The following is a 24698-nucleotide window of genomic DNA, read 5'->3' as shown; positions in this document are numbered from 1 at the left end:
TAAGGCTGCATGGTGGGCTCTGCGGTTGCGGGTTCATTAATACTCATTCTTCACAATCCCGGTCTGTTATGCCTTGTCCTGTTTTAGTCTGTTATGCCATGTCCCGTTTTAGTCTGTTATGCCATGTCCCGTTGAGTTCGTGCCGGAGGAACTCTGTATTGTTCTGTTTTGCCCCGGAGTATTGGGCGACTTTTATTTTATTAAATAAAACTTATGGATCGTCAACGCATTTGAGTTCTCCCTTCATGCCTCCTGCCTCTGTTCTGGTCCGGTCCCCTTCCACGCCACCACGCTTCGTGACAGAATGAACCCGCCAACAATTGAACTCAGCGAACGATCCCAGCGCGACTTTGGGAGAGCTGGAGTGCGCAGTTTGGCAGGCGCCTACTGAGTTGGCCTTCCCTGCCCGTTCGAACCACGGCCCCGCCCGTCGTGGCCCTTGCTGTGCCTCGAATGGGGTCCCAGGAAGAATTGACGCCTGCCTGCCCGACTCCCGTGCCGATTGCCTGCTATTCCCTCTCCCCTGCGTGCAAGTCCGACTCCGACTCCGCTGCCCGTCGGGTCGACTTCGACTCCCATGCCTGCCTGTTCGACTCCCATGCCTGCCTGTTCGACTCCCATGCCTGCCTGTTCGACTCCCATGCCTGCCTGTTCGACTCCCATGCCTGCCTGTTCGACTCCCATGCCTGCCTGTTCGACTCCCATGCCTGCCTTGAGTCTCCCTGTACTGATTTTGTTCAGTCTTTCCTGTCCTGTCTTGTCTGTTCTGAATCTGATTCCCCCCTGAGTCTGACTCTTCTGAATCTGATTCCCCCCTGAGTCTGACTCTTCTGAACCTGATTCCCCCCTGAGTCTGACTCTTCTGAACCTGATTCCCCCCTGAGTCTGACTCTTCTGAACCTGATTCCCCCCTGAGTCTGACTCTTCTGCATCGGCCTGACCTGAGTGCGACTCTTCTGCATCGGCCTGACCTGAGTGCGACTCTTCTGCATCGGCCTGACCTGAGTGCGACTCTTCTGCATCGGCCTGACCTGAGTGCGACTCTTCTGCATCGGCCTGACCTGAGTGCGACTCTTCTGCATCGGCCTGACCTGAGTGCGACTCTTCTGCATCGGCCTGACCTGTTTACCTGTTCTGATTCTGGCCTGATTTTGCCTGTCTGTTATCCCCTGTCCAGCTTGCCCGCCGGACCCCCCCCTGCCGAGCGCCAATTCCGATCCGCCCGACGCAGATGGCGCCTGCCTCTCCCCGTTCCTGCGTGTTCGGAGGAGGGAGCGGGGTTGCCCCAATCGTGAGCGTCGAACCATTCCGGGGCGTGAGGTTGTAATTTTTTCTTTTTTGGGACCTCGGGAGCTGTCCCTTAAGAGGGGGGCTCTGTCACGGTCGCCTTGGTGACCAGTCTGCCCCGCCCCCTGGGCAACAGCTGAAAGCAGTTCCACTAATGGTGGGTCTGTATTTAAGGCTGCATGGTGGGCTCTGCGGTTGCGGGTTCATTAATACTCATTCTTCACAATCCCGGTCTGTTATGCCTTGTCCTGTTTTAGTCTGTTATGCCATGTCCCGTTGAGTTCGTGCCGGAGGAACTCTGTATTGTTCTGTTTTGCCCCGGAGTATTGGGCGACTTTTATTTTATTAAATAAAACTTATGGATCGTCAACGCATTTGAGTTCTCCCTTCATGCCTCCTGCCTCTGTTCTGGTCCGGTCCCCTTCCACGCCACCACGCTTCGTGACAACTACAATGTTATCAATGACAAGAAAGACAATTGTAATTCAAATTACAATCCTAAATAAAAAGTATTTTGTCAGTTTCTTCGTATGTTTACAATTATACATTAGTACAGTATTGTTAACACTTTTTTTCCCCAGAATGGTCGTTTTTCTATTCAACAAAACGCTAATACTGTAATGCTTTCTTATTCAACATTGCTTCATTACAAACACAATTGGCATGAAATAATCAAACAATACAAAGTGTACAATTTTCCAGGGAGCGAAGTGCCCAATGAATACAGACAACAAATAGATGAATAAATAAAAGCATAGATAGGAAAAAATATATAAAATAAAACGTTCATTTTATCCATTATCCATCCATTATCTGCACTGTTTATCCTCAGTAGGGTCGCGGGGGTGCTGAAGCCCAGCTGTCCTCGGGCAATGGGCAGGGGACATCCTGAACTGCTTGACCTTCATTTTAGTGCAATGTCATTTTTTTGGAAACGATGTTCTCTTCGTTGTTATCAATGACAAGAAAGACAATTGTAATTCAAATTATAATTTCAATTATAAGGTATTTTGGCAGTTTAATTTTAAATTTAAAGTGATACATTAAAACAGTAATGTTAATCCTTTTTTTAGAATTTTCTGTTAAGGAATACTCTTTTCAAACACTTTTTTTAATTGAATATTGCATTAATAAAAACATGAAATAATAAAACCGGAGCCCTGATGAACTCCGGGCGGATGTCATCCACTCCTGGGGCCTTGCCACAGTGATTTCCCCCCAGAGATATGAGAGCCTACCTTAGAATCTCCAGGTTCCTCAGAGGAAGACATTTTGGTGGGATTGAGAAAAACTTCTGGCAACTGCTTCACAACTTCCCTGGTCGAGGTCAGCAGCGTCCCATTTCCACTATACACGGTGTTGATGGCACACCGCTCCCCCTCTAAGACGTCGGATTGTGGACCAGAATTTCCTCTAAGCCGTTCTGATATCGCCTACTAGGGCCTCGTCAAAATCGTCCCATGCCCGAGTTTTTGCCTCGGCGACTGCCAAAGCCGGATCCCGCTCTGCCAGCTGATACATGCCAGCTGCTTCCAGGAAAGCCCGATAAGACTCCTTCTTTGGCTTGAAGGCATCCCTTACCACCGGTGACCAAAAGCGGGTCAAATGTTTCCACCACAGCAGGCACTTACTACCTTATGGCCATAACTCCAATCAGCTGCCTCAACCATGGAGGCACCGAAATTGGTTCACTTGGGATCAATGTCCCCCCCTCAGTGCTTGGGCGAAGTTCTGCAGGAGGTGGGAATTGAAACTGTATGGAACAGGAGATTTTGCAAGACGTTCCCAACAGACCCTCACGACACGCTTGGTTCTGCCAGGTCGGACGGGCATCTTCCCCTACCATCGGAGTCAATTCACCAACAGGTGGTGATTAGTTGACAGCTCTGCCACTCTCTTCACCCGAGTGTCCATAACATGCTGCCGCAAGTCCAATGAAATAACTATGAAGACAAATCATCAAACTATGGCCTAGGTAGCCTGGTGCCAGGTGCAGATGAGGACCCTCATATGTGTGAACAGCGTGTTTGTTATGAACAAATCGTGACGGGCACAGATGTCCAATAACAAATCAACGTTAGGGTTTGAATCAGGGGGTCATTCTCCTCAATCACGCCACTCCAGGTCTCAATGTTATTGTCCACGTGAGTGTTGAAGTCCCCCAGCAGTACGAGGGAGTCCCTGAGGGGGAGCGCTCTTAAGCACACATTCTAAGGACTCCAAGAAGAGTGGGTACTCTGAATTGCTGTCAGGAGACGTCCCACCACCTATAGGCGGAGAGAGGCCACCCTTTCATCTACTGGGGTGAATCCCAACCTGCAGGCGCTGAGCTGTAGGGCAACAAATATGCCCACACCGGTTCTGCGCCTCTGCAGGCAACTCCAAAGTGGAAGAGAGAATTGTGTCTGAAAAGGGCTTTACGAATGTATAAATTCTGATTTAAAGGGATAGTGTGTAATATATGACCACTACATGTCACTGTATATTGTCATGCGACTGAAAATGAGTGCTTAAAAGCGCAAGGAAAATTTCAAACTACGGAGACTCTAAGTGACCAAAATTTTCTCCCCTCATTTTTTCCCCAAACCTTTTTGCGAAGAAAGAAAAGAAAGAACAGGGAGAAAAAGAAAGTAAAAAGTAAAAATTGAAAAATGTATTTTAAAAGATAAAGTAAAATGAACAAACTAAATAAAGAAAAATATAATAAAAATAAAATAAAATAAATGGAAAAAAGAAACAAAGAAAAAAATAAAATAAATAAAAAATAAATAAAAGCGAAATAAATAAGGGGGATGAAGAATCTATGAAGAAAAAGGTAAATAAAAAAGAATAAAATATAGAGGAAAAAAGAGACGTTTGAAAAAGAAATAGAGGGGAAAGGAAAAAAAGGAGAGAGAAAAAAGACATTTTATTTTGAGGGACAATCATGTAAGCTTCTTCTGGGTGAGGCTCATCTCAAGTCAAATACATACACGTTTCTTCAACTACGAGTATTTTTTGGGGGGGATGCATGTTTGTAAGATAGTTTATGTCTGTTTGCTTATTATTCTAATTAATGGTTTCTTTTTGACGTTTTCATCACTAGGTGGCGCTGGATAATACACAGTGTCCCTTTAAGGATGTAATCTAGTATGGAGGATAACGGAAGAGTAAATGTCCACGTTTTCTATTTTCTCAAACAGCTTTTACTCTCAAACCACAGACCGGAAGTGACCCTGGTTCCATTTAGTCAATGTCCCCGAGGATGCACAGCGAGCCACTATTCAGAAAAGGGGAGGTTTGGAGTTGTTGCACGGATTATTTGCTGAACCATTTTCTTTACCAGAAGTATTCTCACTAACTTTTTGAAATATCCTGTAGCAATTTATTTTAGGAGAAAGTTACAAAAACAGTAATTTACTTGAGGAATGTATTACTTTTTTTCCCTTGGAGGTGAGACGACTTCGAATCACCGCTAGTGAAGACGAAGGATGACCGGAGTTAGCAGAGATTGTTTGTGCTAGCGGCTTTCTTTTTTTTAGTTAGCAGGAAAGCAAATAAGTACCTCTTTTTATCCCACACTCGATTGACATTGAATTCAATTCATCCAACGGGAGTTTTTTTTTTCCCCGGCGTGTTTTTTTTCCTTTTGGTCTTTAATCGGGCACACGCGCTTGTATCCTACCCAGGTTTTGCGAAAATATGCGCTTGCTTGTTGGCTAAAACTCCCAGTTGCGAGCAAAGTGAGCGTCTTTCCGCCTGGATATTCATTTTTCTTTTTGGGGGAAAACTTTTCCTCTCTGTAATCTCAGCTCCGGAGTGTTTTATCATACCATCGCTGGCTGGCCGCCAGTAAGGTGAGCTTCTCCTTTTCTTATTCCCCAAACACGTTTTTGATTGTATGTTGACGTGCTTTGGGGGCAAGCATTGTTTCCCGCTGCAATTTGAGATCCTATACTGATAAGGTCTTTTTCCTCTGAAGATATGGACGAATAAGTTAATTCTTAATCCTTTGGCCACGTCTTTTCCCCCCAGGTTTTGTAAGAAATCTGTGCATTTGAATGTACCCTCATAAACAATATTTTACGCAATACTGGATTCTCAAGCTGAGTAAATGTATCTAGCAATGAAGCATTCTTTCAAATATATCATTACATATCACTTTCCAATATTTTTTAACCTTTGGGATGAAGTCTGGATCAGTGTTTCCAAACCTTTTTGGAGCCAAGGCACAATATTCTTGAAAAAAGAGGCACCCCATCCATCGAAAATGTTTAAAATGTAATTATTAAATTAACTTGTTTTTAATGAAATGATCCTGTTGCTAAATTGATACTTAAGGTACGAGGTACTACATGTTATTCATTTTGATTTATTCTTGCTGTAAATTTGGTTCTCACCCGTCTTTTAAGTGTTTATACTGGTTTCTATTTTATGTAAAAATAACAAAAACACTTAAAACGGGCACAAATGATCAATTAATACACATTTCCTTTACTACGTTTGACCTTTTTCAAAGTAAAAATAATTATTAAAATCAGAAAAATCTGCATGATATTTACTTTATTTGATAGTTTTAGCAGCTTCATCAAAAACGTTAGTAAATATACTGTCCCTGGTTCACCTGGATAGGGATGGGCGCCACCAGGCTGTACTTTCCCAAGAGACACCTCAGGAAATGGTGCCCCTGCGACAAAATTTGCATTTGTATCTCAAAACAAGGGAGCTCTGCTGTCACCTGCTAATATGTATGGAAGTAGCAGTCACTCGGCTGATCACCAGAAGAAAGCAAAGATACTGAACAAGAGCCTGTTTTTTTTTGCAAAAATAAGATTGGGAAATTTGTAGCAGTAACCTAGTGTGCCCTGGCGCACTGGTAAAAAAAAACACTGTTCTACATTTCTGATACGGATTTGGGGTGGCATTTCACTGCCAAATCAGGAAATTGGTTCCATTTCTCTCCACCTGGTCAGGTTTGTGATTTAAAAACAAAATCATAATGTGATGTTACTTAAAGATATGTATACGCACAGAAATGTCTGCTAAGGATTAAACTTCTATCTGCCAAGTTTCCCCTTGAAAGAAATTTATTCAAAATACATTTTCCTAATCATGCCAGGGTTTCCCGCAGTGCTTTATAAGCCTGGCGGGTCCACAGGTATTAGTTTTCTGGAGTAATCTTTGCATCCATGTTATGCAGTAAACATTGAAACATTTTCTTTTGGTGTTGGCCTTTATGGTGCAAAAAAAAACCTTGGATTTCCACTTTAGTAATTGCTTAACAGGAATTTGTAGAGTTCATCCTCGTTCACCAGTACTTCTTTTGAGACTTTAAAGGGAGTACCTTGTTAAAAACATCCATCCTTTACTAGCTATGCACACTTAATGCTTATTGGCGTGAGAGCGCGTAACACATAATATACAGTTAAAACTTTTGTTTAGTGTGGATTGTGTTCATGTAAGATTAGGTGTTTGAAAAAAAAAAACCGGAACTGCTTCTCGCATGGAGTACACGCATTTCAAGTTTACCAAATGTCTTTGGACTAATTTTATCTTTAGAGGGCTTATTATTGCCTTAGTTCATTAATGTTTTACTGGCCTTATTGTTGCTTCACTGCAATACTCAGGGCCCTATCTTGCTAACACTGAAGCTAGCCTTTCTAAGACGAGGAACTGACCAACATACCAACTATCTAAAGCTTTCAAAGCAATTGTGTTGGTATGCAGTGCATATTGTGTTATTGCAGTTTCATGTTACACACATGTTTACGAATGCTTTCACTTCTTAATCGGTTCAGCTGATTCTTCTTCATGTCTGCTCTAGTCAGATATGCACTCCCGACCTAGTTGTTTTCAAAACTTACATTAGAGCTTGAAATATTAATTGTGTATGATTATTATTTATTATATTATTATCATTTACGTTATAAGGGCCGAGTTCTTTCTTGCTATCCAACATCTGACTGCTTACTTCCACCAAGAAGACTTGGTGCCGTAGACAAGTAAAATATGTTCAAATTCCATGTATTGTTTGTGAAAAATCGATGGTTTTGTAATAGTAATTTTTTTTATAAGGCCTTTTCACTTGGCAGCAATATTTTATCTCTTGTCAAATAATTTAACATGTTTACAATTTACACCCACTATGTAGACATGTTGGAATGTTTGTCATTCAGTGATTGAAAATTTAAAAAAAAATAGTTAAATTGCCTTTAAATAATTTTTGTGATTAAGGGCTATAAGAATAAATATATATAGTTCCTGAAACGGCACAAACACTCATCCACCTTCGTATACAAAAGTATGCATTTCAATTTTCCGTTTAGGAAATGTAAACAAACATCCAAGGAATTTGGGATGTGCACGTGAACCAAATGGAAACGTGTCAGGCAGCCCGCCACTGATTGTTTTTACGTACAAGTGTCAGATAATGGAATGTTGGTGATTAACTGCATGTCTTCTTTTAGTTAGTCCGTAGTGAAGTTTTGTTTTTGTTTAGTTGTATACCTTAGCCTAAGTAATATGGTCTGACATTCTGTCCATCAAAATGTAAGAATCCAGCTGACCAAGATGGGTTTACAGAAGTAAATTGTGTAGATGACAGTTAACACAAGTTGTGTTGTTGGTTATGTTATGCATAATTTTGCCTCAAATATTTTTTATTATTACAAACACCTTTAAGTATTTAGTTTTTCTATTTTTAAGTGGAAACACCATTTTTTGTTGTACATAAGTGATATATTGTTTTCATTTCCAACTAGAGGTTCCCTTCTCAACAATGTAGGTCTACTATCAACTATTCTTTTTATATGTCGATTGTTGTCAATGTCAATATGGATTGGATAAATTAAAAAGGTTTAAATTTTAACTGCTGTATTGGTATGGAGCTGGGGTGCATCATTTAAGGTCTCCTTAAAAATTTGGAAGGTAAATATTTTCTATATTATGTGTTAAAAATGCCCAACTGAGATCAAAGACCCCATATGTTTTAATTTCCACTGCATCTATCTGCTTTTATCTTCCTTTTATCAGAGCTGTTCGGGGTTAAACACATTAGGTTTGAGCAATAGGGGTTTGGAGAGTGATGTCGTGTTCGTCACGCCAGGTTTTTTAATGATGTTTTTTATTTGTCAGTGTAGCATCAAAATGGTGAAAGTAAGAAGTGGTCTGCTTCTAGTATAGTCCAAGCCCCCGAAAAGATTATTAAAGAAAAGATTATTAAAGAAAAGATTATTCGAGCGTTTCTAAGAAATGTACGTGCCTGCACGCACATAATGAATGAGTTGACTGAGGCAGCGGTTATGACATTAAGCCAGGAGCTGCCGTCAGGGAGGGAAAAAAAGTTCTTAATACCATACAGCTCCAATGAATTACCATTTTCAATTTAGTGAGCTGTTCGAGCCCTACTCTTGCCAGAAGATAAGTAAAACTGTTTGATCATACTCGTGTAAATGGTTAGAAATTGCTACCGCCAGGCAGAAATGATCAAAATGTTCACTTTTAATGAGTAACACAAACAATCATTTGATAAATAAATCCACATTAGTGGACTGATCAACATCATTATTAAGACATTTGAAATACTACAGCTCTTGTAAAGGCTTTAAATGTATAGTGTGTAATATTTGACCACCATATGTGTATGGTGTTGTGCAACCAAAAAAATGTGTTAAAAAAACAAAAAAGAAGAGAATAAACAGGTTTTGGTGGATTGGCAGCAAGATGAAGATCATCTTAGATTAAATAAATGCTAATTTCTTGACGATGGAATATCAAGAAAAATGCTCGCTTTCATGATGGGTAATATATTTTTCTTTGCCTTTTAGATTATTATTGTTTTTTTAAACACCAGGAGGTGCTAAACATACACACTGTCCCTTAAACAAGTGATTTTTCTTTTTAATTTAAACTAACCAAAACACTCACGCAAACAACTAATGACTTAAAATCCTGAATTGGTTCAGGTCACTTTCAGGGGGGTCTTGGTTTAGTGAGCTGAAGAGCTTGTATTCTGAATGTGTGCATAATAAAACATACTTGACTCTTGCTCTCATGGGAACTGAGGATGACTGAGCTTTGTGTCATCATTTGGACAACCGGCTTCCTCGTTCTTGCTGACTGTTGGTCGTGGTGCCTGCCGAGCCAACAGGGACTGTGCGGTCCTGCTACAGAAGCACATTGTTGGAATCATCCCAAAGAATGAGTCACTTCTTACATGGCTGCCATGAGCAAGCTCCTTCGTCACCCTCGCTGCTGCAATGCTGTTCTCGGAAAGTGAAAATTAATAGCTTTAGGGGCAAATAGAGTGCCTTTTTGGGAGACGGGCAGTCTCTGGTGATTAATCCCCGAAACCAATCACAGCTGCATTCAAACATGGCTTTCGTAAACAAATAAAAGCAATTTGGCCTCTTAGTCACTTGTGATCTTGTTTTTTTTTTTTTTTTTTTTTTTTTTTACTAACTTACTCATGCACTCCCAGTAGACTTTATTTCTAGCGCTCTGCTGTTGTAGGACTGCTCCACAAATTTTGTGTGTTTGTATTACTGTTTTCTTTCCATTCATTTTATGTGAGGAAATGGTTGTTGAGGCTCTCGGGCTTGGACCAACACCAAATGTTAGGTAATAGATCTTGAAGTGTGGAAATGATGTCTTTCTACTACGGTGTCACATAACACGCTGTAGTTTTGGGGTCTTTAATGGATTCCTCAGGGGGGGTTGGTAGAGGCCAAGTGTTAATCTCTGAGGCCAGATGCTGGGGGGTGATGATATAAGCAGATGTGCTTGTGTGTGGATCAAAGTGTCAAATTGTGCACTGTATAGTTTAAACCAGTGGTCCGCAACCACCGAGCCATGGGTCGTTCGGTCACGGGCCACAAAGAAAGAAACTTGCCTTATTTTTGCTTGTACCCTGTTTATACATCTTCAACACATCTTTAATCCCCAAAATAACTCAAATTTTGGGTGCACGTTATACACAAGGTTTTATGGTAGTATATTACCGTAGTTTGATCAGTCAAACAATATCGCTGACCACATTTGCACAACATTGAATTTAATGGGTTTAAACCCAGATTGCAGTGGTGAGAGTGCCAAATTTTAGACACTAGCCCACTATGGATTTAGATGACATGGGAAAAGGCTTTAGATTTTATCTCATCATGGCATTATTTTACTAACGGTACCATGTTGTTGAATATGATGGACCATGGTTCCAAGCATTTATGACAACGAATACCAAAATAAGATTTACAATGTATTTATTTGGTGTCCTTTCATGTCAGTCATCACCTGATACACCAAAAAGATTTTTCCCTTGTCATGCCTTTTTGCATTTATCTAACTAAAAATTGTGTTATAATGCATTAAACCTAATGCTTTTTCCTATGTTGTCTACATCCCTAGTAGTTCAGTTCCAAACTGGTGTGACATCAGGACTCATAATTCGACCCTAAGCTGCAACCAAAATCAAGAAAAACTTTTCACTTCTCAAATTAATCGAATGAAAGGATTTTGAAGTTTAACGCAGATATGGTAGTATATTCACCTTTTATAACTTACACTACACCTTGTATAATGTTCACCTTTTTTGTTGCTGTCATTGTTTTTCACTTTTTCTCCCTTGTTCCTCTAACTTTTTTGGAACCCATTATTCTGGGAAGAAAAAGGAAAATAAAATGAACAAAATCACAATAAAATGATATGTGGTCCCTCTCAACACTACATGTACTGTGCCAATTAACTTAAAAGGAGGAAGGGATTAAAAAGGGCATTATCGCCGTCCACTGCTAAGGAGTGTAATTGACCCTCTGTTTTTTGTTCTTTTAGCATTATTTTGTCTGGGCAAAAGCTCATGACCCACTAAAAACGGGTCTGCAGTCCTTTTTGGGACTGACCCTACCAATTGAGAAACACAGGTTTATGATTACACAGTGGATTTATACTTAATATTATTATTATTTTTTGGGTTATTGTTATTATCACTAATGTTATTTTTGGCCCGATTCACGAGAATATAAAACAAGACTGGTTCATGGTACGGAAAAGGTTGAAGACCACAGGTTTAAACGACCAAAAAAAGCCATTATATGTGCTTTTTTTGGGCTGTCTGCTGTGTTGTAGACCCCAGGCTTATTCAATTGTATTCTTATTTTTCACAGGTCAAATCCGCAAATGACTTGTTGCTGATGAACTACAGTTCTGAATGGGGTTCCAGTCACAGAAAAGCCAGCAATTATAGCTCCCTTCAACAGGATGCTGATGAGGCCAAGTGTACTTGTGTTTCTGGCTTTCTCTGCCCAGGTTTTAAGGACTCGGTGCCGCCCCGCCGTTCCAGATGAAGGTATGTTTGTGATCAACTTCCGACTGTTTTGCCACTTTGTTGCGCCAGTTAGCTGAAGTGAACTCTTACGGCTGCTTTATCTCAACTCCTGACTACTGATAAACAAAGCCTTTTAGTGTGACACACTACCACAGTCACAGATTTTTTTTCTCTTGTTGATTTTAGGTCCTTTGTATAGGTTTCTTTACCTGAATACAAAGGCATTTTGTTTACTTAAACTAGTCTCAAAACTAAAAATAATCTTTGAAAAGGATTGACTTGTGTTTGTTTGCAATGTTCTGATGAGCCAGGCACAGTTTTCAACACCGATTGTCGACCAAGCATGCTCAATTGCGCATCATGCTTGTGGTTGTAAGGCTTCTCGTGCAAATAGTACATTTGTTGTAACCACATCAATAAAAGGCGTTGCAAAAAACAAATAACCCCACAGTTTTCAAGAGACATTTTGTTTTGAGTGTTACAAGCAGCTGGTTTGCATGTGAAGGGTGTTTACAAAATAGTGTCACCCTCTGCGTGGTTTGCGTAATCCATATGTTCACATTAGCCAGTCTTAATTTTGAAGAAAAACAAATACAGTGGGACCTTGCCCTTTCGCGCTTCGACGTTCGCGGATTCAGAGCTTCGCGGGCCTAAAAAATAATAATAATAATAATAAAATAAAATAATTAAAAAAAAAAAAAAATATATATATATATATATATATATATATATATATATATATATATATATATATTTTTTTTTTATTTTTTTATTTTTTATTATTTGAAGTATTTTTGAAGGGGCGTCGCTACTTCATGGTTCCACGTTCGCGGGTTCAGAGCTTTGCAGGTCTAAAAAATAATAATAATAGAATAAAATAATAATAATAATAAATACAAAAATTCACTTACCGCAGGTGGTTTTGGTCCCCATTAACCGCGATAACCGAGGTCCCACTTTATGTTTTTATTGTTTAGAAATGGACACCAAACCTCCCTTTTGTATGTGTTTTTCCCCCTTGCAAGAAAATTGTATAGAGCAAGGTTATGTTTGATCTCCACACTGCACGGTCTGATAGCATCATTAATCATTTTTTATGGCGACGTTCATTAAAGATTATGTAATTTATATTACAGGCGTTATTTGTCTCATTGCTGTGAGTCATTAATTACCAACACCACTTTTTACATTATTTTTTTAAATGGTTTATTATTCAGGTAGTTATAATAGTCTAATATAATAATAATAATAATAATACATTGTATTTCAAAGCGCCTTTCAGGACAACCAACATCGCTGTATATATAAGTAGGACACAACAATAAAAGAAGAGTAAAACAAGAGAAAAACAAGGAAGTAATAAGAGGTGAGTTTTAAATCCGGATTTAAAGGTGGACAGGGTCGCAGAATTTCGGAGGTCAGACGGCAATGAGTTCCAGGGCTGGGGGGCAGACCGGCTGAAAGCTGCTCCCCATGGAGCTGAGGCGGGCAGGGGGTACAGTGACATGGAGGGCGGATCTGAGGGTGTGGGATGGCGTGGCAGTGTGAAGGAGGTCAGAGAGGTAGGAAAGGGGCAAGGAATCGTATATAAAACTATATTTATTGTTGCAACTCTGAAAATGGAAAGATGATTGAGTCAGTTTTACAGGCCGCTCAGTTTTGGCTTTTCATTAAATGTAGGAAAATAAACATGACCTGACTGTTGTACTGCAGCTGTATATATTAAAATTAGATTCATTTGAAAGAGACCTGTTCCACAAAAAATGGGACTATTTGTATCCGGTAAATAATAGATGAATAGCGAATGTTGCAACATCAGCCATAAACAGAAATCTTTGTGTCATAGCATCTAACTATTGCTCAACGTCAATAATTTGCCACTAAAATATTTTTATGTACCTTTCATAACCATTTATTGCACCAAGAAGCATAATTAAATGCTTTTTCACTAATTGACAGAAGGTACACACATCTGTAATCAATATGAGGCTTAAACGCATTGTGAGTTTTTTTTCCCTCATGGGAATTATGTGCCTCGGCTCTAAAAATTTTGCTATACATAGAGAAACAAAGGGATTCAATATATAAGTAAAGAACTCCGGGATCATACTTAACCACGTTTTGTCACAATTACTTCACGTCCATTTAACGTGTTAATTAGTGAAATGAAATCTATTTATGTGCCTTCCTGATACAGGATTCCCGTGGATCTTTGAAAAGTCTTAAAAGGCATTGAATTCATAATTCTATAAATAAGGCCCTAATTGGCATTAAAATGTCTTAGATCCAATTTTGGAAAGTCGTAGAAATATAAACACATCAATAATATTTATATTTGTTTGAACTAAAAAATATTTAGTAACATTTATTAATTGTCTTTTTTGATAATTCACCTATTTCCTTTCATTGCAACATCACGAATGAACCTATCAAAATGGTGATGTGGTTTCAGTTGGGAATTTCAGAGCAGATGCATGTGATAGGTACTAACCAATAATACTTTACACTAAAACACAAGGGCAGATTGGGAATTGATGACCTGTAGTTTGAAGTGGGAACCAGGACAGTGTTAGGTTATGCTAATCATAGGCTAGATTCTCACTTCAGGAAAATCTGATTTTGTTTTGCACAAATGCGACTTATATCCAATCTGTTAAAGTTTGTCAGAATGGCATTTATCAGATTTTTTTTTTCAAGCCAGACCCAGGCTACTTTCATATGTGCTTCGATACATATCTATTCTTTTGGAATGTTACTGCTGTGTGCTTGGTCAAGACGCATTTATGTGACCAGCACGCCATAGATACGCCACAGACGTCACTATTCTGCGTTCATCAAGGCAGAAGGAAGCGTAGAAATCAACAACCATGGTGGACGAAAACATGGAGAGCCATGGAACGAAAGCAAGGTTTTGGATTTGTTTAATACTTGGGGAGGAAACCTCTGTTCAGGCCAAATTTGAAGGATTTAATAGGAACCATGCAGTTTTAAAAAAATATTTCAAGAAAATTGACTGAGCGTGGGCATAGATGAGTACTCCTGCAAACATTGAGCGCATTGCGTGTGACGTCATGGGTCCTCTTCATCACTACTGGCGTTCACACTGGAGATCAAATACAGGTCGCATTTAGTTGGAAATGGGAACGATCTCGCAACAAGTGTCAGTTTTCACCAGCAAATCGGAATTGAGCACTGTGAACCTAGCCATAATCTTCATAACAGATTGTGGCTTTTTGGGCCCGAAAATAAACTGTAAATTTGACTTTAAAAGGTAAGTAGGTTGTGATGACATAAAGGAGTCCCTACTGTAGCTCAAAGGCAACCTTACTACATTTTAATACTGTTCCTTAACAATAAAAACATGTTTTCATGGTTAGTGTATGGACTCACAAAAAAAGCTCATAAGTAATGTATAAGAATAAGAAATAATTCTGTCCTCTGATTCGCTATGGATAGAAATGCATTTTGTGACATGTGATGATTGTCCTTCCTAATGCGGTACAGCAGAAATTACTATTTACGTTCAAAAGTGTGAGACACACTTCTGTGTTGTTATTCACCAAATGGCCAGGTATCTGTGCTCCTTTTTCTGTTCTTCCAGCTCCCCACAGACTAACTTGGGAATGCTTCACTTTTCTCCCCTTTCCCTGCTGGGTGAATGATGCTTCAGCTGTCTACAAACAATCACAGAACAAGCATTTGGTTTCATTCCTTTTGTTTTGAGCCGGGAGAAAACAGTTGCATGGAACTGGAAATTGTCAGCTTACACTTATCATGTTTCCTCCTGGGTACTTGTGGCTTTAAGTTGTGTTGATCTTTTCTAAAAAAGTATTAAAATTACCGCATTAATTCGTGTATGACACGCACTCTTGTATAAATCGCACCCCTAATTTTTGTTTTTTTGTAAATTTTGTTTCACTTTTTCTCAGCTCAAACTAAGCAATGTAAGTGACAAAAGTGGTTGATCAAAACCATTTATTGACAACGTAAACTATGAACACAATATAAGTATAACATTTACAATCTATTGATTGAATGTCCTTCAAATTCATCATCAGATATACCAAGTAGTTGTTTCGTTTAGCTTTTTTATTATTTTTTATTTTATTAATTTATATCTTTCGGGACGACTTTTGGTTTTTATTCATTCTATAACATTTGTCTCTGGTACCGTGACTGAACAAAGTGTGAGATAAAATCGAATGCCTTTTCATATGTCGTCTGTATCACAGTTGGTCTTTTGTATAATATTCTGATCTTTTATCTGCACAATCTGGTTTTCGTTCCCATTGCATCCAATGTTTAGCGACTGTAGTCAGTGATATTTTGACTGATCCATTATTACACAGATATAATAATATACTAGCATAAGACATCGTGTATAACGCACACCCAAAACTTGAGTTCTTTTTAAGTAAAATGAAAAAATGCATTGTACACAAAAAAAACATGGTACTGGTAACTTCAGGAGTATTCCCTGATTATACTTACATAATATGCATTAGTCTAACCTTCTGAAAGACTAGTTTCTCTTTTGATCTTTTCATGTTCTCTCATATATATATATATATATATATATATATATATATATATATATTAGTTTGATATTGCAATGGCTTTTGAAATGTGCTGTTGAATGGCCTTTATGCCAAAAGAAGGCTTCTTGAGTTATTAATGTTACTTTACGGAAATTGTGAAATCTCAGTCTTTTAACTAGAACGGATGTTTTTAAAAAAAAAAAAAAAAAACACCCAGTATACAGACAAAGACCTTTATTGTCCTTGTGTAAGTTCTACATCATCTTCAAACTGTGCAGGTCACAAAGAGGGCAGCAGTCCTCGAACCATAACGAGCCCGCCTAAGCCAACACTTTTATTGGATTGTCTCTGGCTGAAGCCATGAAAGATAACCGTTGCATCCTTATCAACTTGTCATGACAGAAAATGAAAATGGATATGGTGTATGTAATGAAAGCCAAAATGTATACACCTTCAGGCGCTTACCTTGACACTTAAGAATTCCATTTAGGAGTTGCTTGGTGCCTCAAGCTTGACATGTGATGTGTGATATTCTTCTTCACATCCAGAGTGTTGCTCAGTCCTTATTTTTCATAGTTTACTTCATAATTCTTCTTCAAATAGACCATCAACATTACAAGTAAAAATGCTGCATTGTATCATGGTTTCAAGAAATTAAATTTAGATGCTTGTTTATAACATTAACTCTGGTCAGTCAGTTTAGTCATATATTTTGGGCCCTGGCATAAAATGTTAATCACTAAGACGGGCCAGGCTTTTCTCTCCCCATTTTTTTTCTTTGTTTTCCCCGTGGATGATCTGCACAGCATGCACTTACTTTTACTTAAGTAATTATTTAGATGGCTGCTTTTAACTTCTACTTGAGTAATATTTTTCTTAATTACCAGTACTATTACTTAAGTAACACACTTTGACGCTGCAGTTAGGTGCTGAACTGCGCGGTTTGGCGCTGAAGTTATACAATATCATTCAGATAACTATCATAAAAAACATGCTTACCAAACTATCAGTTCACTCCAAATCACTAAATCCAATGAAATTTTCCTCAGTGTCACGGTAAAATATGCGCCGCTTCCTCTTTCCACCTCTGTCGCTTTCGTCAGACTTCATTTCTGCTTCTCACCAATAGCTTGCAAGCTTTACAAACTTTCTTTCTTCTTTTCGGCCTAATATTTCACTATTTGCATTATGTAATTTGCAGAATATGACTTTCTCTTCTGTGCCATTTCTTTCAGCTTTATTTTCCTACGCTTCGCCGAATGCGCACTTTGGTGCCTAAGTGTTCCTTTACGCGCTTCACCGAGCCCGAAAAGTAAATCGAAGCTGCGCACTAGATAGATAGAAAGATAGATAGATACTTTATTCATCCCCGAAGGGAAATTCACATTTCTAGCAGCATCCCTGAGCTGAGAACAATACAATAATAAAGCAAAAAGAATACAATATACAAATACCCAGTGTGACGTGCAAATGCCCACTGTAGCGTGTTATATAGAATAACTAAATAGTGCTACACAGAATACATATTGCAATAAGATTCGGTAATATGCAATGTAGGTGGTGTGGTTTACTGTGGGCTTTTACTCTGCCGGGTAGAGTTAAAGAGCCTCATGGCATGAGGAAGAAAAGATCTCTTCAGTCTGTCCGTAGTACAAGACAGTGACAGCAGTCTGTCGCTGAAACTGCTCTTCTGTCTGGAGATAATGCTGTGTAGTGGATGCGATGGATTGTCCATGATTGACCGCAGCTTTTCCAGTGCCCGTCTTTCAGCTACTGTTGTTAGGCTGTCCAGCTCTTTGCCCACAACAGAGCTCGCTTTCCTAGCCAGTTTATTGACACGAGAGGCATCCTTCTTCTTGACGCTGCCTCCCCAACACGCTGCCTCCCCAACACGCTGCCGCATAGAAGAGGGCGCTTGCCACTACTGTCTCATAGAATATTTTTAGGACGGTGATGGTTACAGGAACCGGGTGAGTTCTGGTTCTCCTGAAGTTCACCACCATCTCTCTGGTCTTGGTAGTGTTCAGGTGCAGGTGGTTTGCGTCGCTCCATCGGACAAAGTCCTGAATCAATTACTAACAATAACTAACTAAAGCCAAATCACACACTTTGCCGAAGTACATACGGGACTGAAGTAAAGCTTCGTGTTGGCTCCGGGCCGAGTCCTTCAAATCAAGTTAACCGGGAAGTTTCGAGCTTATACCCTTGACCGATGGGGTCGGTCGGGCTGGATCTTTGACCCGATCTTGCCTCCAAATAATATGTTTCAATGACGTGCACTTGTTTGGTGTATTATTTGACCATGCTATGACTCATCCAATCATCAATAACAACTCAAACATACTAGGGCTGCACGATTTTGGAAAATAACCATATTTAATTTTTCAACAACAGTATTGCTATTTTGATGTGATTTTCGATTTTAAAGATAAGTGCATTTTCTGTGCTTGTATTGTTTTTTTTGTATGTACTTAACCCCAACTGTTGTCCTCAGGTCAAAAAGACCATGCCACTGTTTTGTTTAAGACCCATGATAATCCCCTTGAATTATATTTTATTCATTTTTAAATGTTATGACTTTTCCTAGATTGGTCCCAACAGTTGAACAATGCATTGTTGTTTTTATTCTTATTTCCATGTAAGCTGTATGAAAAGCTATGTTATGGTTGCTCTCTGTTCACACGAGGCTCACACGTGGATGTGTGCTGCTTGCAAAATGTGTCTTGCCTTTATTGGCTAGTGGCGTAAAAACTTGCATTTGATTGGCCGGCGCCGTTAAAACCAGAACTGTGACAATTCTGGTTGGCCAATATTCCCATCACTCACAAACATGGACCCATAAATCTTTGAAAAAAAATTCTGTGTCTTGCGATTACACAATCACTTTACGTTATATCGGTTAGTCGTGCAGCCATCATACAACACATCTTCTAAGCCGCCACGGACTCTGTGGTAGAAATAACCTAACTAATCTGCTAATTGATGTTTTCATTGTCGCAATTTTTCATGTACTCTCCAGAAATTCAAATTGTGTTAAATGGGTTGCAGTCTAAACAGATGTTGCTCACCTTGGGATGAAAATGTGCATCCTTGTTTGTCTGTATATTTTTTTGTTTAGGCACGGCACAAAAAAGAGGGGGAAAACCCCTAGCATCAATCATTGATTAACAAAAGGATACAGTAAACTATTGGCACAAATCCTTAACCACTGCTGTCTTGCCGGGTCAATCACAATCATCCAGACTTAAGTGCCTTTTGTTGAATTGTTAATAATTAAAATGTTCGTATTGTAAAGTCAATTTTAGTTACAAAACAAATAATGAGCTATAAAACAAATACTTCATGCATTTGTTTCCTGAAAATGATCTATCTTTCATACCATCTATTTAGAATTGTGGTGTAAAGCTAAGGATTCATCTCATTTGAATGATACAAGAAGTTGAATTTTAACTTTGCTTGGAGCAAAAGTCCTCCTTGCTCACAACTGTTAATCCATGTTAATTATCATCAGCTCATTTAGCAGTGAAAGGGGACCCCACTGGAGTGCTTTCATGAGAAACCGTTTCAGCTGATTTTTTGGAGACTTGCTAAACGGCTATTGTGCTCTTCTTGTGCTTCCTGCATGTCCTGCCGTTCGTTTCAAATCGGCCCCTTTCTAGGTGCCTGCCTTTCCGTCACTTTGGTTTGCCTAGAGTACCACTACAAAGCCCTGACAGACCAGCAGATTTTGCTGCATTTAGCCATCACTTAAGTGGGAGCAGGAAATCCCAGAAGTCATTCATGCAGCGTATTGCTTCCTACTGCATAGCCGGAGTGTGTTCCAACAACTGGCGCCAACTCGTCCTTTCACACCAGTGAACTTTTTTTGTACCTCTCATTGTAAGCGTGCCAGCATGCTTACCTCTCCACCAAAAATTCTTCAAAGGGTTTGTGTTATTAGGCTGATTTTAAATTATGTCAATCATTGTCTCGCCAAATAGCAAAAGGAACAGTCCAGAAGGGCGGCAAAATTCTTTAATCCATTGTAATCCAATTAAAGCGACAGGAGGCCTCACAATGCTCAAACATGCTCATATTCACAAGAAATATTTGCTGAGGTTCATACTTGGCTGAAGGTGAAGAGTTAAAAAAAATTTTTTTTGAGTACACCAAACCCTTTTGTAAGTAGTCCAATACTCTTTGTCATCCTCACTGGCTTTTACTTGAATACTTAGGGTTTTGACCTAAGTCCAGAACACAACAATTTTTCAGAGTTTTACGACATCTGCAGTCCAATAACAATTGCTATCTAGGTGATCTTCTTTTTAAGAGAAACTGAAAACACACACTGAACAGCCTTCACACAGAGCAAAAGTGTTTTATTGCGCTTAGGATCACATCCAGCTTAGATCACGATACATGTATCTTCTGCTTTGGATCCTCATGTTGAGTTTGAGAGAGGGAAAGTTGATCCTACTCCCTGGCCCCTTTTCCTGCTGGGATTAAGGGGTCTGTCAGACATGTGCAATTCAGGAAATACCTTCACTAGGCCCAAGTAGGGTCACCATAGCAACTGGTACTAGAACCTGCCACTGCAGGCCCTCACTTGTGCACTCATGTGTACATGCTTATGCTTCCGGGCCTCCTGGCTTATATTTTGAGGAAGGTTTTTGTTATGACGCTGGGAGGGATTATGTTGTTATACTTTTTAGGGGCTTGCTGTTGTTGTGTAAAGGATGAACTAAGATGAAAATGTTGTCTTTAAACCAAAAAAGTCAAATGCTTGGCCAAAATTCCATAACAGAAAAAAATAATTAAATACAAATACGATAGATTAAGCTGTCAATTAAAGACATTACAACACAATCACGCTGATAAGACATTTGAGTTTTTCTTCAGCAAAAATGTGCCAAAGGTGTAGATTTGGCATGGATGGAGGTTCTGTGTTACCATCAATATTATGCAATCTTTGCTTTGTCCCCACCAATACTAGGTGATCACTTAAAAAAACAATATCTTGGGGGGCGCAAGAGGATTTCTTCCTACAACGGGGTGTGACATTAAATGAGAACCACCTCTACAAACTAAATTGATAATTGCTACACATAACTCAAATAAGATAAAAATGAAAGTGTCAGTGTTGCCCCTGAGCAACAATATCAGAAAAGTTGGCTAGCGAGGCTTCCTACTTTTTTACTCCACACAAACAACGCCATTGTGACTGTGTGTCAACATAATTCGGTTACCCCCTCCCTCTTGGGCTATGTAGTAATTTTGAACAGGGGGGCTCAGGTGTCCTGCTTCACCGCTCTTCGTTCCTGTAATCGAATTTCACCTTCCTTTCCAGAGTGGCTCCTTGCCTATTTGCCGATTGGGCCCCAGTTAGGATGCAATTTAATTTGTGGAAGAGGCACCGCGGGCCCTGTGCCAGAAACAAATCAAGGAAGGTCTTTTCTCGTGTGTCTTTGTCATTGCCTGAGGATTAAAGTACATTTTTCAAATGGACAGCCTCATTGTTGCGTTTCTGATTGGTTGAGAAAAGAACCACTCATTGATATTTATTCTGTCTGGGATTAAGGTTTCATATTTTGGGAGCAAGTTATTTTGCTACTTGGTGGTTATTTCTTTCTTGTACTTGTTAACTCTGGAAATGGCAATATTACTTAAAATAATAAATATATACCGTTTCTTATTATTCCTTTTAGCCTCTGTGGAAACACAAGTGGAGCGTTTCACCCTTTATCCTGGTGATCGTCTGGACCTAAGTTGCTTCTCTAAAGATTCCTTCCACGCTGTTAACTGGACCAAGGACCATGTGGTTATAGTAGATGGCGAGCACACACGCATACGCAATGGCCAGCTGGAAATTGAAGCAGTGGAGCTGGCGGACTCTGGCCTGTATGCATGCATTTCTTTTGGCAACCACAGTGGGTTTTTCAACGTCACAGGTATATACTTAAATCAATAACAGTCATGTAATCATAAGTTGTTCAAGTATACTGCCTAGCGAACATGTTTTTTGTTGTTACAGTTGACATACTGGCCTCGTCTGAGGATGACGATGAGGACGAAGAATCGTCAGAGGAAGCAAAGTTATTAGGAAGTCAAAAACTACTCCGTGAGTTGGCTGAAGCCCTTTTTAAGTTGCTAGTGCTTCTTTTTTTTAGATAAACGTCTATGAATTCAGACATTGCTTTTATTTTTAAATTCTTGTCTTAGAACAGATTTTGAAAATGTAATTTTTATCTTAAAAACAGTGTTTCTGTAGTGCAGTGGTTAGCACATTCATCTAACAGGCAAAAGGTCACTGGTTCGAGACAGGGTGGAAACATTTGTTGGCCTGGAGAGGGATGGGCGCCCACCAGGCTCTACTTGCCCAAGACACACAAACAAGAAATTGTGGCCATACCACCCTAGTAGTTAAAGGGCCCAATCACCATCTTAGAAACATTCAGAAGAAAAAATGAGTTTTATTGTGTTTCATGCATTGAATAGTTTTGTTTCCCTTTTTTTGTTGTAGCAATGCCTCCAAAGTGGGCGCACCCAGAAAAAATGGAGAAAAAACTACATGCTGTCCCTGCCAGCAAGACTGTTAAATTCCGCTGTCAGGCCAATGGCAACCCAACGCCCACATTGAAATGGTACAAGAATGGAAAAGAATTCAAAAGAGACCATCGGATTGGAGGTTTTAAGGTCAGGTGCTTTACAGACCGTTGATATTTGAATATTCTTTACTACTTACAAATGTTTATTCTGAAATTCTTTGAACAGGAATGCAAATGTAATCTTATCTTAACAGGATGTCTGGAACTCTGCCCCTAGACTCTGTAGTCTGATAGTTGGAATGCAGTGTTAACTCAAAGTATAACAGTGACACGGAACTTAGACCACACCAAGCAAACATCGAGCACTCCTTCTATCAAGCAAGCTGAATTCATAGTTGACTGTTGATCAAATGGGAGATTGGAGAAGTCAAGATGTGTCAAACGACTTAAATTGCAGTCTGAAGAGAGCTGCATCAAGCAGAGGTCTGCCAGAGATTTGAAGAATAGTTCTTTTTGCAGCCTCTACATCAATTCAATACCAAATGTTGAATAACACGTTGAACATTTAAGAGGCTGCTTGAAGTCTTACCAGTATCAGTATTTTACTTTGGACACATAGAGTTTTGGAAAATACATAAGTTCCGGCCCGTTGTGAACATGTTATTATATTACCTTCCCTGTTCATATTTGAGCCAAAATATATTGCAGTTTAACGTTGCCTGATTAATTGCTGAATTGTCATCCATCCCCTGCTGGCATAAGTTTAGGTGTTTCCTTTATTCCCTCCCCTTTGCCGACCTACAAGAGCCTGGCAGCACACTTTACCATCTGGCTGCTGTTTTTTTTTCTTTCAGTCATGGTGCAAAGGTCTACATTGGCGGCTTAGGATGTCTCTCATCTCGCTCTCGCTCGCTTTTATTGCCAGACTTCTATTGTTCATATACTGTATAATGCGAGACATGCAGGAAGAAGGGAATAATGTGGACCACATGTATGAAACCCAGCACAACCCATCTGGCATGAGGCAGCTGGATTTCTCTTGTGTCGGCTAAATGAGGGAACATGCATGGCTCAGTCTCTTTATGTTTGACGTTTGATGTTGCCATTGCTTAAGTTTGCCAATCACACTTCCTTGGTCTTGGCAGATTTATGGACGAAATATTATAATGTGAAACAAACCCTTCATCCATCAGTGGTAATAAGACAGGCTGCTGCATACATGTATTTAACAAGTACCACATTTTCTTGTGGGTGGATAAAAGATCTCTTGCTTCAAAGATATTGGGCCAACAGGAAGTAGGAATAGTCCAGGTCCGTGTTAGAATCATATTTCACTTAATTTACAGCAATATTATTGAGTCGGTTATATTAAAAATGTTCCTGTTTTGTCCTAGATTCGTATATATCTAAAAGGCTTATGGGTGCTTTTTGCCGGGTTTTCATGTAATAAAATCAAAGTCTTAAAACTAAAAAAGTCCTCACAGTATATAGATTTGATGCATATTACTTTACCATATATGAAATTACTTTTTTTGTGTTCTGGGAGTTTTTGATGGATCAGGAAAATAAAGTTTTTTTTTTTTCCTCACTGTTTAGGTGCGTGACCATGTTTGGACGATCATCATGGAATCAGTAGTCCCTTCGGACAAGGGAAATTATACCTGTGTGGTGGAAAACCAGTTTGGGAGCATCAATCACACCTACCAGCTGGATGTTGTCGGTAGGTGGTCAGACTTAAATCTATATGCAAGTATTTTATTTTATCCTGGGCTGGATATTATATAACTGTGATGCATGCAGCATTTTGATGAGTATTGGTATGTGCTCTCTGTTTAAAAGAGGGTGGTTATAAATAACATTAAATAAATAATAAGTACATTTTGAGGTGAGCTCACTTTAGGGAAGTGCAAATGATACTCATGCTGATGCTCATACCTCCTGCTTTTATTTAAAATGTAATGGTAAGATTTATTAAAATTAATCAATTGTTATAATATTATTTTTTTTTCTCCTAAGTTTTTGTTAGGTGTTTACCCCGGAGTGTCTGTCAAA

General features: G+C 39.3%; 1 protein-coding gene across 2 annotated transcripts in view; it reads left to right on the top strand.

The window, feature by feature from the left end:
- Positions 1-4513: 4513 nt before the first annotated feature.
- fgfr1a (fibroblast growth factor receptor 1a) overlaps positions 4514-24698 on the top strand; it is a 37660-nt gene continuing 17475 nt past the window's right edge. Inside the window, exons 1-6 of one of the 2 annotated variants that reach the window (XM_088335493.1) lie at positions 4514-5123; positions 11424-11605; positions 21807-22049; positions 22133-22219; positions 22622-22794; positions 24243-24366. In XM_088335493.1, the coding sequence (XP_088191619.1) occupies positions 11518-11605; positions 21807-22049; positions 22133-22219; positions 22622-22794; positions 24243-24366 (715 nt within the window). In that variant the 5' untranslated portion in view covers positions 4514-5123; positions 11424-11517. Of the gene's footprint in view, positions 5124-11423; positions 11606-21806; positions 22050-22132; positions 22220-22621; positions 22795-24242; positions 24367-24698 lie in introns of those variants that run through there. The other variant, XM_088335492.1, reaches the window with a different exon arrangement.

The sequence above is a fragment of the Urocampus carinirostris genome, chromosome 5, assembly GCF_059441175.1.
Source record: "Urocampus carinirostris isolate Australia breed hairy pipefish chromosome 5, RoL_Ucar_1.0, whole genome shotgun sequence".
Taxonomy (NCBI): Eukaryota; Metazoa; Chordata; class Actinopteri; order Syngnathiformes; family Syngnathidae; genus Urocampus; species Urocampus carinirostris.
Note: the sequence above shows the minus strand (reverse complement) of the source record. Positions and strands in the feature narration are given on the sequence as shown.